This window comes from Gorilla gorilla, chromosome X, assembly GCF_029281585.2.
Source record: "Gorilla gorilla gorilla isolate KB3781 chromosome X, NHGRI_mGorGor1-v2.1_pri, whole genome shotgun sequence".
NCBI classification, from domain to species: Eukaryota; Metazoa; Chordata; class Mammalia; order Primates; family Hominidae; genus Gorilla; species Gorilla gorilla.
This window is the reverse complement of record NC_073247.2, coordinates 165102627-165114914: the sequence shown is the minus strand read 5'-3', so window position 1 is coordinate 165114914 and position 12288 is coordinate 165102627. Positions and strand designations below refer to the sequence as shown.

The window sequence follows — 12288 nt, the reverse complement described above, 5'->3', positions numbered from 1 at the left end:
CCCAGCTACTCAGGAGGCTGAGGCATGAGAATCGCTTGAACCCAGGAGGTGGAGGTTGCAGTGAGCCAAGATCACACCACTGCACTCCAGCCTGAGGGATAGAGCGAGACTCTGTTTCCAAAACAAACAAACACAAAGAAACAAACAAACGGACAAAGAAACAAAAAATAGCTCTGTGTTATATTATGGTCAAGGCTGCTGTCAAATATGGACTGGGCTAAACAAAAACATCATAGGAACAAAAAAATACACCTAATTCTGTCATACTCATCCTCATATCGCAGCACACAGTTAAATGTTCAGTCTATATCTGTTAGATAAATGAAGAACTAAATGAGAATGCAGGGTTACTAGGAATGGTTGAAACAATACCCATAAACTCAATAACCATATGTAGGGATCTACTAATTATTTAATCCACTCTAGCAGGTTCTCTAGCAACCCACATCCAAGGTCTAAACGTTGAAACCACAACCCATTGTTGAGAGAAATTAAAGAAGGCTCCCAACATCATGTTCATAGATTGAAAGGCTTAATATTGTTAAAGATATCAATCCTCCCTCAAATGGTTTATAGATTCAATGCAATCCAATCAAAACCCCAGTAGGCTTTTTCCCCCCATATAAATTGGCAAGGTATTCTAAAACTCATGTGAAAGTGTGACAAACTTTGAAAAGACAAAACAATTTTGAAAATGAAGAACAGCATTGGAGAACTCACATTACCTGATTTCAAGACGTGTTACAAAGCTACAGTAGTCAAGAGAGTGTGGCATTGGCATCGAGATAGACATTGTCTCAGTTTGCTTGGGGTGCTATAACAAAATACCACAGACTGGGTGGCTTAAACAACAGACATTTATTTCTCACAGTTCTGGAGGCTAAAAGTCTAAGGTCAAGGTGCCAGCAGATTTGGTTCTTGGTAATAGTTCTCTTTGGCTTGGACACAGCTGCCTTCTTGCTGTATCCTCACACACAGTGGAGAAAGGAAGCTCTAGTGTCTCTTCCTCTTGTTGTTGGGAACCAATCCCATCATGAGGGTCCCACCGTCATGACCTCATCTAAACCTAATCCGCTCCCAGAGGCCCCAACTCCTAATGCCATGTGATATGGTTTGGCTGTGTTCCCACCCAAATCTCATCTTGAATTGTGGCTCCCACAATTTCCATGTGTCCTATGAGAGACCCAGTGGGAGGTAATTGAATCATGGGGGCGGGACTTTCCTGTGCTGTTCTCCTGATAGTAAGTCTCACAAGATCTGATGGTTTTATAATGGGCAGTTCCCCTGCACAAGTTCTCTCTTCCTTGCCACCATGTAAGATGTGACTTTGCTCCTCCTTGCCTCCCACCATGATTGTGAGGCCTCCCTCACCACGTGGCCCTGTGAATCAATTAAACTTCTTTTTCTTTATAAGTTACCCAGTGTTGATATGTCTTTATTAGCAGCGTGAAAATGGATTAATACACCATCCCACTGGGGATCAGGGCTTCCACATATGAATTTTCAGGGGGCACAAATATTCAGTCCATAGCGCTGACTGATGAGGTACCATGAAGAGTCCAGAAGTAGACTCACACACATATGGCCAACTGATTCTCCACAAAGGGGCTAAGGTAACTCAACTGGAGAAAAGATAATCTTTTCAACAAATGGTGCTAGAAAAACTGGATATCCATATATAAAAAAATGAATTGTGAATTTGCCTCACACCACACACAAAATGGATCATAGACCTAAATATAAGAGCTAAGATTATACAACTTCTATAAGGAAACAGGTCTATGTTTTTATAAGAAAACTCTGGATAAAGACTTAGTGACTTGAGTTTTGCAAAGATTTCTTAACTATGACACAAAAAGCACAAACTATAAAATTTAAAAGTCCATACCTTAGACTCCATCAACATAACGCAACTTCTGCTCTTTAAAATGCAGTGTTATGCAAATGGAAAGGCAAGCCAGAGTTTGGAAGAAAAATATTGCAAAATACATATCTGACAAAGGACTTGTGTCTAGAGCTCTTAGAACTTAATAAGAAGACAAACAACCTCATTTAAAAATTGGCAAAAGACTTGAACAGATACTTCCTCAAAGAAGACATATGAATGGCCAATGGACACATGAAAAGATGCTCAACATCATTAGTTATCAGGGAAATGCAAATCAAAACCACAATGAAATACCACCCCACACCCACTGGGATGGCTATAATGAAAAGACAGACAATAACAAGTGTTAGTGTATTAGTCTGTTCTTGCATTACTATGAAGAAATACTTGAGATTGGGTAATTTATAAAGAAAAGAGGTTTAATTGGCTCACGGTTTTTCAGGCTGTACAGGAAGCATGGCAGCATCTGCTTCTGGGGAAGCCTCAGGGGTTTTACTCATGGTGGAACGCAAAGCAGGAGCAGGCACATCACGCTGCCAGAGCAGGAGCAAGAGAGAGAAAGGGGAGGTGCCACACGCCTTTAAAGGACCATCTCTTGGGAGAACTCAATCGCTATCATGAGGACAACACCAAGAGGATGGTACTAAACCATTCGTGAGAACCCTGCCCCCATGATCCAGTAACCTCCCACCAGGCCCCACCTCCAACATTGGAGATTACAATTCAACATGAGATTTGGGTGGGATCACAGATCCAAACTATATCGGTTGGTGAGGATATGGAGAAACTAAAACGCTTGTACACTGCTGGTGGGAACATAAGATGGTGCAGCTGCTATGGAAAAGCTTGGCAGTTCCTCGCACAGTTAAACACAGAGTTACCACATGACCCAACAATTCCACTCCTAGCCGTATATCCAAGAGAAATGAAAACATATGCCCACGCAGAAACTGGTACACAAATGTTCACAGCAGCTTTATTTGTCATGGCCAAAACCTGGTAACAACCCAAATGTCCATCAACAGGTATTCAACAGGTATTGTGGTCCACCCATACAATGGGATCCTACCAACAATAAAAAAATGGAGTACTGATATGCACAAAAACACCTGATGAAAAAAGAATTGTGCTGAGTGAAAGAGGCCAGACATACACTGTATGAGTCCATTTCTATGGAATTCTAGAAAATGGGAATTAATCTATAGTGACAGCAAGCCAAGCAGTGGCGGTGGGGATGGGGGACAGTGAGGAGCAGGAAAGAGGGGTTGCTGGAGGCGCAAGGCCACTTTTGGGAGTGGCGGATCAATTCACTGTCTCGATTATGGGGGAGGTTTCATGGGTGTCCACACATGCCAAAAACCCTCCAACTGTGCACTTTAAAGATGTGCAGTTTCTTGTATGCCCATTATACCTTCATAATGCTGTCAAAGAAAGATTAAACAATCATTGACCTTCAGGTCTGCAGCAGGCCTCCATTTCCCACATGAATATTCCCCGGCGGTGGAGAAGGCTCTAGTTTGGCCTTCCTGAACACAAAAGGAGGGCACTGCGCTCCTCTCAAAAGTCCAAGGCCTTCGATTAAACGTATATAAGAATCTGCAGAGCAGCTGTCCGGAACTCCTGGAGGACCCCCGTTTTGTGAAGACAGTGATAGATGCACTGGGGCTGGCATCAGATGGAACCAGCTGCGAGTCCCATGGCAAGTGGGAGCCCCTGAGACACGTGGCTGGGGCCCTGGTGTCAAAGACATCCCCTCTCATGTTGCCTCAGCGTCATCATGCCCCCAGCCGAACACCTCATGGGCATCACAACCATCGAGACGACTACAGTTATAAAATTTGTGGTGGTCAGTGTGTAAATTCAAACCCTGTGGTAGTCATAATTTATATTAACTTCCCTTTGTCATTCTTAGAATAATTCTTTCATGTTTTGGAAAATTGCTCCTCATCAGGAGACTGTTAGAGCCCAAACTTTTGTATATGGCATCCCAGACTCTCCATACTCTGGTTCTAACTGACCCTTTAGCCCATACATGTCCTACTGAAACCTCTCTGCCCTTCTAAGCTTCCCTGAACACACCTCATACTTTCCCTTCTTCCCTGTCTGTCCGAACCCAAGCACTTCCCAGCCAAGGACTCCCTTCCTTTGCTTCTACCTCCACTTCCTGTCTCCAGAGCTGCCCTTGCAACTACCCTGGCAAGTGTGGGAGCTGCCATGTTGCCTGAAGTCTGGGAACAGAAGCGACTGGAAAGAACACACAGCTGTGTTCTCAGGAGACTGATGTGGCACTTTGCTGGGGAACACAGGGGACCAGGTCCAGCCTCCCTTCCCTCTGGTCTCAGAGTCACAGCATCTGAGTGGCCTCGGGTGGCTGCCTGTGGTCCCAGTCAGAGGAGCCTGCACCCCTGGGCTGACCCGAGGCAGCTCACCCAGAATGCCTTTCTGTCTTACCTTCACAGGGACCCCCCCAAAGAACACCCAAAGCCCAGCTCTGGACATTCCCCACAATCTCAGGCTTACAGCCTTTCCTGTAACCTTGAACCCAAGGCCTATCCACGTAGTTTAAACCCTCAGAATAACCTCTCTACACTAGAGGGCTCATTTCCAGGCCAATACTCATACATCTTCCTTATTTGCAACCAAAGTAAATGGCACAGTTCCATTTCACAACGAATCCAGCCAGGACAATTTACTAGTTACATGGAGACACTGCCAGAGCATTTATGTGGCTCTTGAAGCATTCACAGTTTCAAAGGGCAAAAGCCCAAAGACAAAGGGGTCCCAGGTTGGCATCCAGGTAAGTTCTTCGGTGGCGGGGTGGAGGAAGCCTTGGAAAACAGGCAAGACTTTCCCCATAGTTTAAGCTTTTACATTCTAGCTGTCCATCACAAAGCAAACTTGGGCTATACCCTCCCAGTTCCCCACACAGCAAGAGGGAGGGAGCCCAATTTCAAGGCACCATTGAAGGAAAAACACAAATGTCCTTTTCGAACATTCTGACTTTGATTCCATGTGAAACCCGTTCAGCTCACGTGGCATACCTAACTGCCACACCCAAAAGAAAATGATAGCAATGACCACCTTGCAGTGAGAATGTCATTAAGGGGAGCTAAATTAGACTAAGCAATGATAAAAGGCTGCACTATTTTAAATGCCATTTATCTAAGTAAGCACTGGGGACCCTGGAACTTTTCCCGGCACTCCAAAGTCACAGCGCAAGTGCCCAGCATCTCTCCTGGCAACTCCACTTTCTGCTGAAAACTCCTGTACCTTGTCCTGCCAGTATCTAGTCAGTCTTGGGTAGGTCCTGAGGTGAAAAAAAAGGAGCTTCCGTTAAAAACAGGGTTCACTTATGCATCAGAACCAATGGCATGACAAGATACTAAGGAGTCGATTCTTCTTTAGTGAAAGCTGGCTACTGTCTGGCTTGTAGGAACGAAATCATTTACCTCCTAGAACAACGGAAATGGGTATCAGAGTGCGTGGATCTGTTTCTTTCCTGGTTCAGTTGAATGAAGCAACATGGCCTCCTGCCACAGGCACCTACTCTGCAGGAGGATTGCGTTTCTGGACCCATGCCAGCCCTTGCAAAGACTGTCTGCACAGCAGAAAAACCCAGACTTCCCAATGGCCTCATCAGGGACTTCAAATACACCATTCCTAATACTTCTTTTTCTGGAAAACCCAAAGTCGTAGATGCTTCAGATTGCCTCAAGGCAAGGCTGGAGCCGACAATGGTCCCAAGCCTGAGTCTGAGGTGCTAGGACTGCAAGACCCATTTCACTCATGCTTACTGATTACCAGCACCGGGCTTGGCATCAAGGACATGGGGACAGGCATGACACGCACTTGTGTGCTTATGAGACCAGCTTGCAGACAAGAACGCAATCACAGGATGGGGAATAGGGACACACTGAAGGAGGCTACGGTATAAGTGCAACTTACAAGAACTCTAGAAGTTTTCATAAAACTATATATATCGTGTGTGTGTGTGTGTGTGTGTGTGTGTGTATAACATTATTTCTGGAGTTGTCCTAGTGACTGGCACTCCAAGCAGCATTCTCCGAGGGAATCCTGTATGTTCAGGTCTTCCCACACTCTCCTGATAGGAGCCAGCTGTCTTTGAACCTCCCCCCTCCACCACGCCTACCACCCACCTGCCCTCAGGCCTTGTGGATGAAAAACCCCCTCTTCCCTGGGAGGGGACAGGGCTGGAAGGAGGTGGCCGCTGACCAGGACGCTGGGCTGAGAGCACCAAGGGGCAGAGCTCCTGAGCCCAGCTCTGGGGACAGCGCTGGGGAACTAGGATAAGGCCTGCCAGCAGCTGCCTCTGCCAGCCCCGAGACTTTTCCTTGAGAATTCCCCTTGGCTTTCAGTAAAGTGCCATTTGAAGAGTCTGCCCTGTTTCTGCAGGGCTAAGGGGAAGAGGGGTGGACTGCATCGTTGTAGGGAGAAGAGGGGCCAGGCTTGCCACCACACTCATCTGGGGGCAGGCCTGGGGTGGCCCCCTTTCTCCTGCCTGAGGTCTTCTCAGAGGGCTGGGGGGACTCTTATTTAGGGAGTGAATCCCTGATACTCTGATATGGCAAAATCTCTATTTTCAATATACATTACCCCTGAATACAAAAACAATCAAAGCAACGGAACGTCCAATATTCTACAAAATGTCACGCAAAAGACATTCGACGAAAGATTCGTTCCTGGGCTTGCTCTGTTGCCTAAGTGCAAATTCCTAACCCGTCTGGCTTTCCTCCTAATCGTCACCAGCCGCAAGAGAGGCTGCCTGATGGGGAGGAGCAGGTAAGTGCGAAGCTTTAGGCACTGGTGGTGGGGCGGGGCAGGGGGACAGGGGACAGAGAGGCCAGGGTGGCCTTTGCTGGTGGGGTCTGGGGAGCAGAAGGCAGTGGGCGGGCAGGGGGGAAAGCAAAGCCTGGAGGGTGGCTAGCTACAAATGTCCATTTGTGAGTGACTTGAAGGGTCTTATCCTCTCTGCAGGGCCTGGGCTAGCCATTCCCAGAACCACTGGTGCTCAGGGATGATGGGGCCTGGGCGCTGCTCTTCCTCCCAGAAGCAGCTGGGGGCACCCAGACAAGGCGGGAGTTTTCTGGCACAGCCCCCCATCCTATGCCAACATTCAGGGAGCCTCTTGCCTCTGTGCTAACTTTAGCGCCTCCCCCACCTGCAATATAAGCGCTTAAAGGATTAAAGTGCTTTCAGTATCTTCTACTTGGGAACACTAACAACTCTTAGGGCGAGGGGAACGACCCCCAGGGAGGAAATGCACCACTCTTCTGTAACTCAAAGCCAGCGTGCCCCCCGCTGGCTGGCCTCACTGGCCTCACGCGGCCTCCTCCCTACCCGCAGCAGGCGATTCTGATGCAAATCCGAGGGATGGTTCACGCATCCCCTCCACACACGCCTGTGCACACACGATAGTACCTGTGGCTCAGGGACGAGTGGCCCAGGTGCCATCTATATGCCTCAGTTGCAAGGCCCAGGACTCAGGAGGGAGTAGAGGGCCTCCATTCCCAGCCCGCACTGCCGTTGACGGAGGAGCCAGGGCAGGCGGCAGTCCTTGGTTCTGAGTCCTTCCTGCGTTTCTCAGCCTCAGGGTGAGGCTCTGCCTGGGGTCTTCTGATGGCCAAAGAGGTCAGGGCTGTCGCCGCAATCGAGGCCCTGGGAGGGCGGTTTTCCCACCTGAAGGGGGCTGAGCCTCGACGTCCCCAGGAAGGCCCCCCACGCAGACCGGTCGCGCCCTGGGTGCGCTGGCGGGGAGTCAGCGGCGGCTGGGCCTGGAAGGCCTGGCGGCTGCGCTCGGCCGCGGGGGGCTGGTGGCCGCCACCGCGCTCCCAGGGCCGGTGCTACCAGGGCCCGCTAGCCTCCGCGCCGTCTCCGCCTTCGCAGGGCGCCTGGCGCCGTGCACTGCCTGGTGCTTGAATAGGTTGGCGCGCCTGCCGAAGGCCTTGCCGCAGTCGCTGCACTCGTAGGGCTTCTCACCGCTGTGCACGCGCCGGTGCTGGCTGAGACCCGAACGGCCACGGAAGGCCTTGCCGCACTCGCGGCACGCGAAGGGCCGCTCGCCGCTGTGGCTGCGCTGGTGGTGGATGAGCTGCGAGACGCCCTTGAAGGCCTTGGCGCACTGGCCGCAGGCGTAGGGCTTCTCGCCGCGGTGCGTGCGCTGGTGCTCGATGAGGTTGGAGCTGCGGCTGAAGGCCTTGCCGCACTCTGGGCACGCGTAGGGCCGCTCGCCGCTGTGCACGCGCGCGTGCTCCAGGAGCGCGAAGCTGCGGCGGAACAGTTTGCCGCAGTCGCCGCAGGCGAAGGGCCGCTCGCCGCTGTGGATGACCTGGTGCTTGATGAGGTTGGAGCTGCGCGTGAAGGTCTTGCTGCACTCGGGGCAGGCGTAGGGCTTCTCGCCGCTGTGGATGCGCTGGTGCTCCAGGAGCGCGAAGCTGCGGCGAAACAGCTTGCCGCACTCGGGGCACGCGTAAGGCTTCTCGCCACTGTGGATGATGCGGTGCTTGATAAGGTTGGAGCTGCGGCTGAAGGCCTTCCCGCACTGCTGGCACAGGTACCGCTTCTCCGCGCCTTTGGAGCCCTGCGGCCCCGCAGCCGAACTCTGCCCCAAGCCCTGGGCACCTCTCTGGAGCACAGACGACCTCGCCGCCTGCCCCTCCTTGCCACCTTGTGGATCGGCCCCGGGGAGTTGTCGTCCAGAATGCTTCTGCGTTGAAGTCGACGTCTTGCTCTGTGTTCTGTCACCTGGAAAGACAGAGCACCAGGCAGTGTCACCCTCATACCAAGTCAGAGAGATGAACGAGCAGGAGGTGAGAACATAGGGGGATGGAGCAAGGTGACCACAGAACAGAAAGCCATCACACAGGCAGACAGGAGAGATGAAGGGGCGGGAGGATGGGCTGGAGATAGCGGGGCTGCTGTGACACCTGGAGATTGACATCTGCCTCTAAAGAGGATTTCCCACCCAAAGCGGCAGGGTACCCTCCCCCGCCCCCTTTGCCACTGCTATTTCTTTTTCCCCCGATGGGGAGCTGGTTGAACACCTCTCACTCACCTATGTGCAATCCTGCGGTCGCCCAGGTTCTGGGGATGTCTGCTACCCAGGGTCCTTCCCCTCGTTCCAATTGGGAGATCAGGTGAGGCTTGGAGAAGGAAAATCCTGGGCGTGGAATATGAAGCAGGTCAAGACCACTATGGCTGAGGGCAGGGTCGCTCCTGAACTCAGCCAATTCTCAATATCTTCAGGTAACAGAGAATAAAGAACTCTCTAAAAAGCACTACTGGGAAGGCTCAGAGAAAGGGCCAAGTCCCTCTACGAGGGCAAGGGCTCCTGCGCGTCCAGGGCCAGGTGGGCACGGAGATCTTCAGTAGCTGGCGATTTGGGCCATGAGGACAACTGTGTTTGTCACCTGGCCTGCAGGGAGGCTGAGAAGCTCATGAGAAATCGGGGATGTGTGTGGGCACCCTGAGGGACAGAAGAAGGGCTTGCAAGCCCCAGGGACTATTGGGAGGCCGACAGCCACGTGCCCTGAAAGCTGAATTGCCCTGTTTCATCATCCAGCTCCACTGAGGATCCCAGACCCCTCCCTGGAACCCCAGGTCTGCCTGGTGAGTGTCAGAAGGAATCCAGGGGATGAGGCTGCTTTCCCTCTATGGGGCTAGATTACAGAGGCAAAATCTGTGGAGTCAGACCCCCACAACCCCAAAGGCAGTAGGGTGCAATGTTGAAGACCCTCTGGATTTCCCCTCCAGCGGCAAGGGGAAATGGAGTGTTTCCATTTCCACTGGGAAGTGGAGTGTCTGAGCTTAGCTGCAGCAGCCAGCCTTGCTGGGCACACTGGGGGAAAAGCCAGAGGCCCGGTCCCACTCTGCTTCACGCATGCATCTCTCATCAGCTGCGTGAGGTGGGGGCAAGTCACTGGCACCCTCAGAGGTTCTTTACCCCACCTGAAAACCTTCCTGAGTGCTCCGGCCCCCATCCGTCTAGCCTGTGAATCCTGCTTTTGCCCTGTAATTGGCAAAATTGCTGCCCCTTCCGGCAGTGGGTGTGCACTGGCATGGAAGGGGGAGAGCAGTGTGCTCCAAGCTGCCCCAGCTCCTCCCGGGACTTCTCAAGGCTTGAAATCCAAGTCTACACTTTGTCCTTATGTGGGACCTCCCTGGTCAATGGAAAGAAAAGATGTTGCTAAATTTTATAAAGTGGAACGGATGCAAAATGCAGCCGTCATAGAAACGAATTAAGTCTAAAAGAGTGCACATAAATATTCCAATAGAATTTGCATCTCTCTTTTGAGTAGAAAGACCTTTAGTCGATCCACGATTTTATACACAAGATAAGACTGGTACTGAAACTTACAGGCCAACGCATTTACCTAAAACATTTACAGGTCCAGACCACTTAGCTAAAAACCATCCTACTGAGATGGCGGCTGGCCTGCAATGGATTACTGGCATTACTGGTCTGATGGAGAAATGCATTTATTCTTGGGCTCATAGCAACCAACAAACAGGAATCTCGGAAATAAACTGAGCCCAGAGACAGAGTAGGTGGGACTGGGTGTGTGTATGTCGTGGAGGGATCACTTACCCAGTGACACCAAATGGCTATAGTTCTCCAGCATCACCCGCTTGTAGAGGACCTTTTGTCTGAGGTCCAGAAGCTTCCATTCTGTCTTTGTGAAGTACACGGACACATCCTCAAAAGATACTGGCACCTAAAATAAGGCATTCTTGTGGCCACAGGGGAATTCAACCCCCTGGGCCCCTGGAGGAGCTGACAGAAACAAAATGTGGGGGGCGGGGGGAGCCCCGGAAGGCTCAGCAGGTGGAAAGGCTCGGGTTGCACGAGTTGTAAGACAGAAAAACAGGCAGCACAGCCGACAGAGGCAGGAAGCCCAGATTGTGCGCCTCAGGAAAGGAAAACGATGCTAAGGGCAGCCTAAGCTCAGCCCAGCTGGAGAGGCCTGGGCATGAGGAGGCAGCAGACGGGGGCTGCCAGAGGGAGAGGCCAGGGAGAGGGGCCACCACTCACCTTGGGTCTCGTGGTCAGGAGAATGGCTGCCATCACCAGGGCGCAGAGGAGCTAAGGGAAATGCAAAGAGCCCCCTGTGAGCCCAGGGCAGCCTGGAGCAGCCAATCTGCGACCTGCTTGAAGACCCTGCTTAGTTTTTCTTGTGAAATAAGCACAGCGGCCACCTGTGGTGTTCTCACTCCTGCAGCTTCACCAAGGGCCCCTCACCATCAGACCTTCTGTATGGCTTCCTGGGGCGGCCATAATAAGTACTATAAATCGGGGCCTTCAAGCAAGACACATTTTTCTCTCCTGGTTCTGGAGGCCAGAAGTCCGAGATCCAGGTGCTGGCAGGCCCCCGCCCCACTGAAGCCCCTTTCTTGCCTCTTTCGGCTTCTGGTGGTTTCCAGCAATCCTTCTTGGCCTCTGTCTTCGTGTGGCCATCCTCTCTGTGTGTGTGTCTGTGTCCCAATTTCCCTGGTCTGTTGTGAATGCCAATCACTGGATTAGGGCCCACCCTGCTCCTACAGTATGACCTCATCTTACCTTGATTACAGCTGCAAAGACTCCCTTTCCAAATGAGGTCACAGTCACAGATACCAGGAGTTGAGACTTCAATCTGTCTTTTTGGGGGGCACCATTCAAACCCAGGACACTCTCTGCAATTGAGGTGCCATGCCCACTTCCATACTGGCGCTCGCCTGACCAGGCTTTCGAGGGAGCCCGTTCCTTCTTTCCTTTCTTTTCTTCTTTTGCTGCTTTTCTTAGCTCTCTCCCCATGTGGCCAGCGTCCCCTGACCCCAACTTTCCAGCCATTCCTGGAAGCTCCACTGCCAATCCCCTTCCCTCAGGTCGGGATTCTTAAGGAAACTCCAAATGCACATGTACGACCTCCCTTTGCAAAATGAAGAGAAGAGAGGTGAGGGCAGTGCAGAATCAAGGGGGACCTACAGTAGTGGGGGTGCTCTCTGAAGGGGTGACATTCAGGCAGAGAGCTGGAGGCTGCAAGTGGCAAAGAGAGTAGCCAGCCAACAGCACAGCACATACCCTGGCCCTCAGATGGTCCTGCATTTGGCATTCGTGGTGCTGAAAATTAGGGAACAGGCGCAGAGGATGACACCATGTGGGACCCTGGAGGGACAGCAGGAAGTTGAGTTTCAGGCTAAGAGTAGGGAACATGAAATTGACAAAGTGGACAAAATTCACCTCGGCCTCAGGACTTCTCCACATCAGTTCTCAATGCCAGATGGCAGTCAGTGCTGTGGGTTGGATATCTGAGTCTCCACACGTCACGTTGCAATTTGATACCCAATGTTGGAGGTGGGGCCTCATGGGAGTTGTTTGGGTCATGGGGGTGAGTCCCTCATGAACA

At 51.5% G+C, this 12288-nt stretch overlaps 1 protein-coding gene across 1 annotated transcript in view; it reads right to left on the bottom strand.

The window, feature by feature from the left end:
- Positions 1–587: 587 nt before the first annotated feature.
- ZFP92 (ZFP92 zinc finger protein) overlaps positions 588–12288 on the bottom strand; it is a 17208-nt gene continuing 5507 nt past the window's right edge. Inside the window, exons 3-6 of the mRNA XM_019019085.3 lie at positions 10938–10988; positions 10494–10620; positions 8961–9065; positions 588–8650 (exon numbers count right to left, since the gene is read on the bottom strand). Of these exons, the coding sequence (XP_018874630.1) occupies positions 7665–8650; positions 8961–9065; positions 10494–10620; positions 10938–10970 (1251 nt within the window). The 5' untranslated portion in view covers positions 10971–10988 and the 3' untranslated portion in view covers positions 588–7664. The remainder of the gene's footprint in view (positions 8651–8960; positions 9066–10493; positions 10621–10937; positions 10989–12288) is intronic.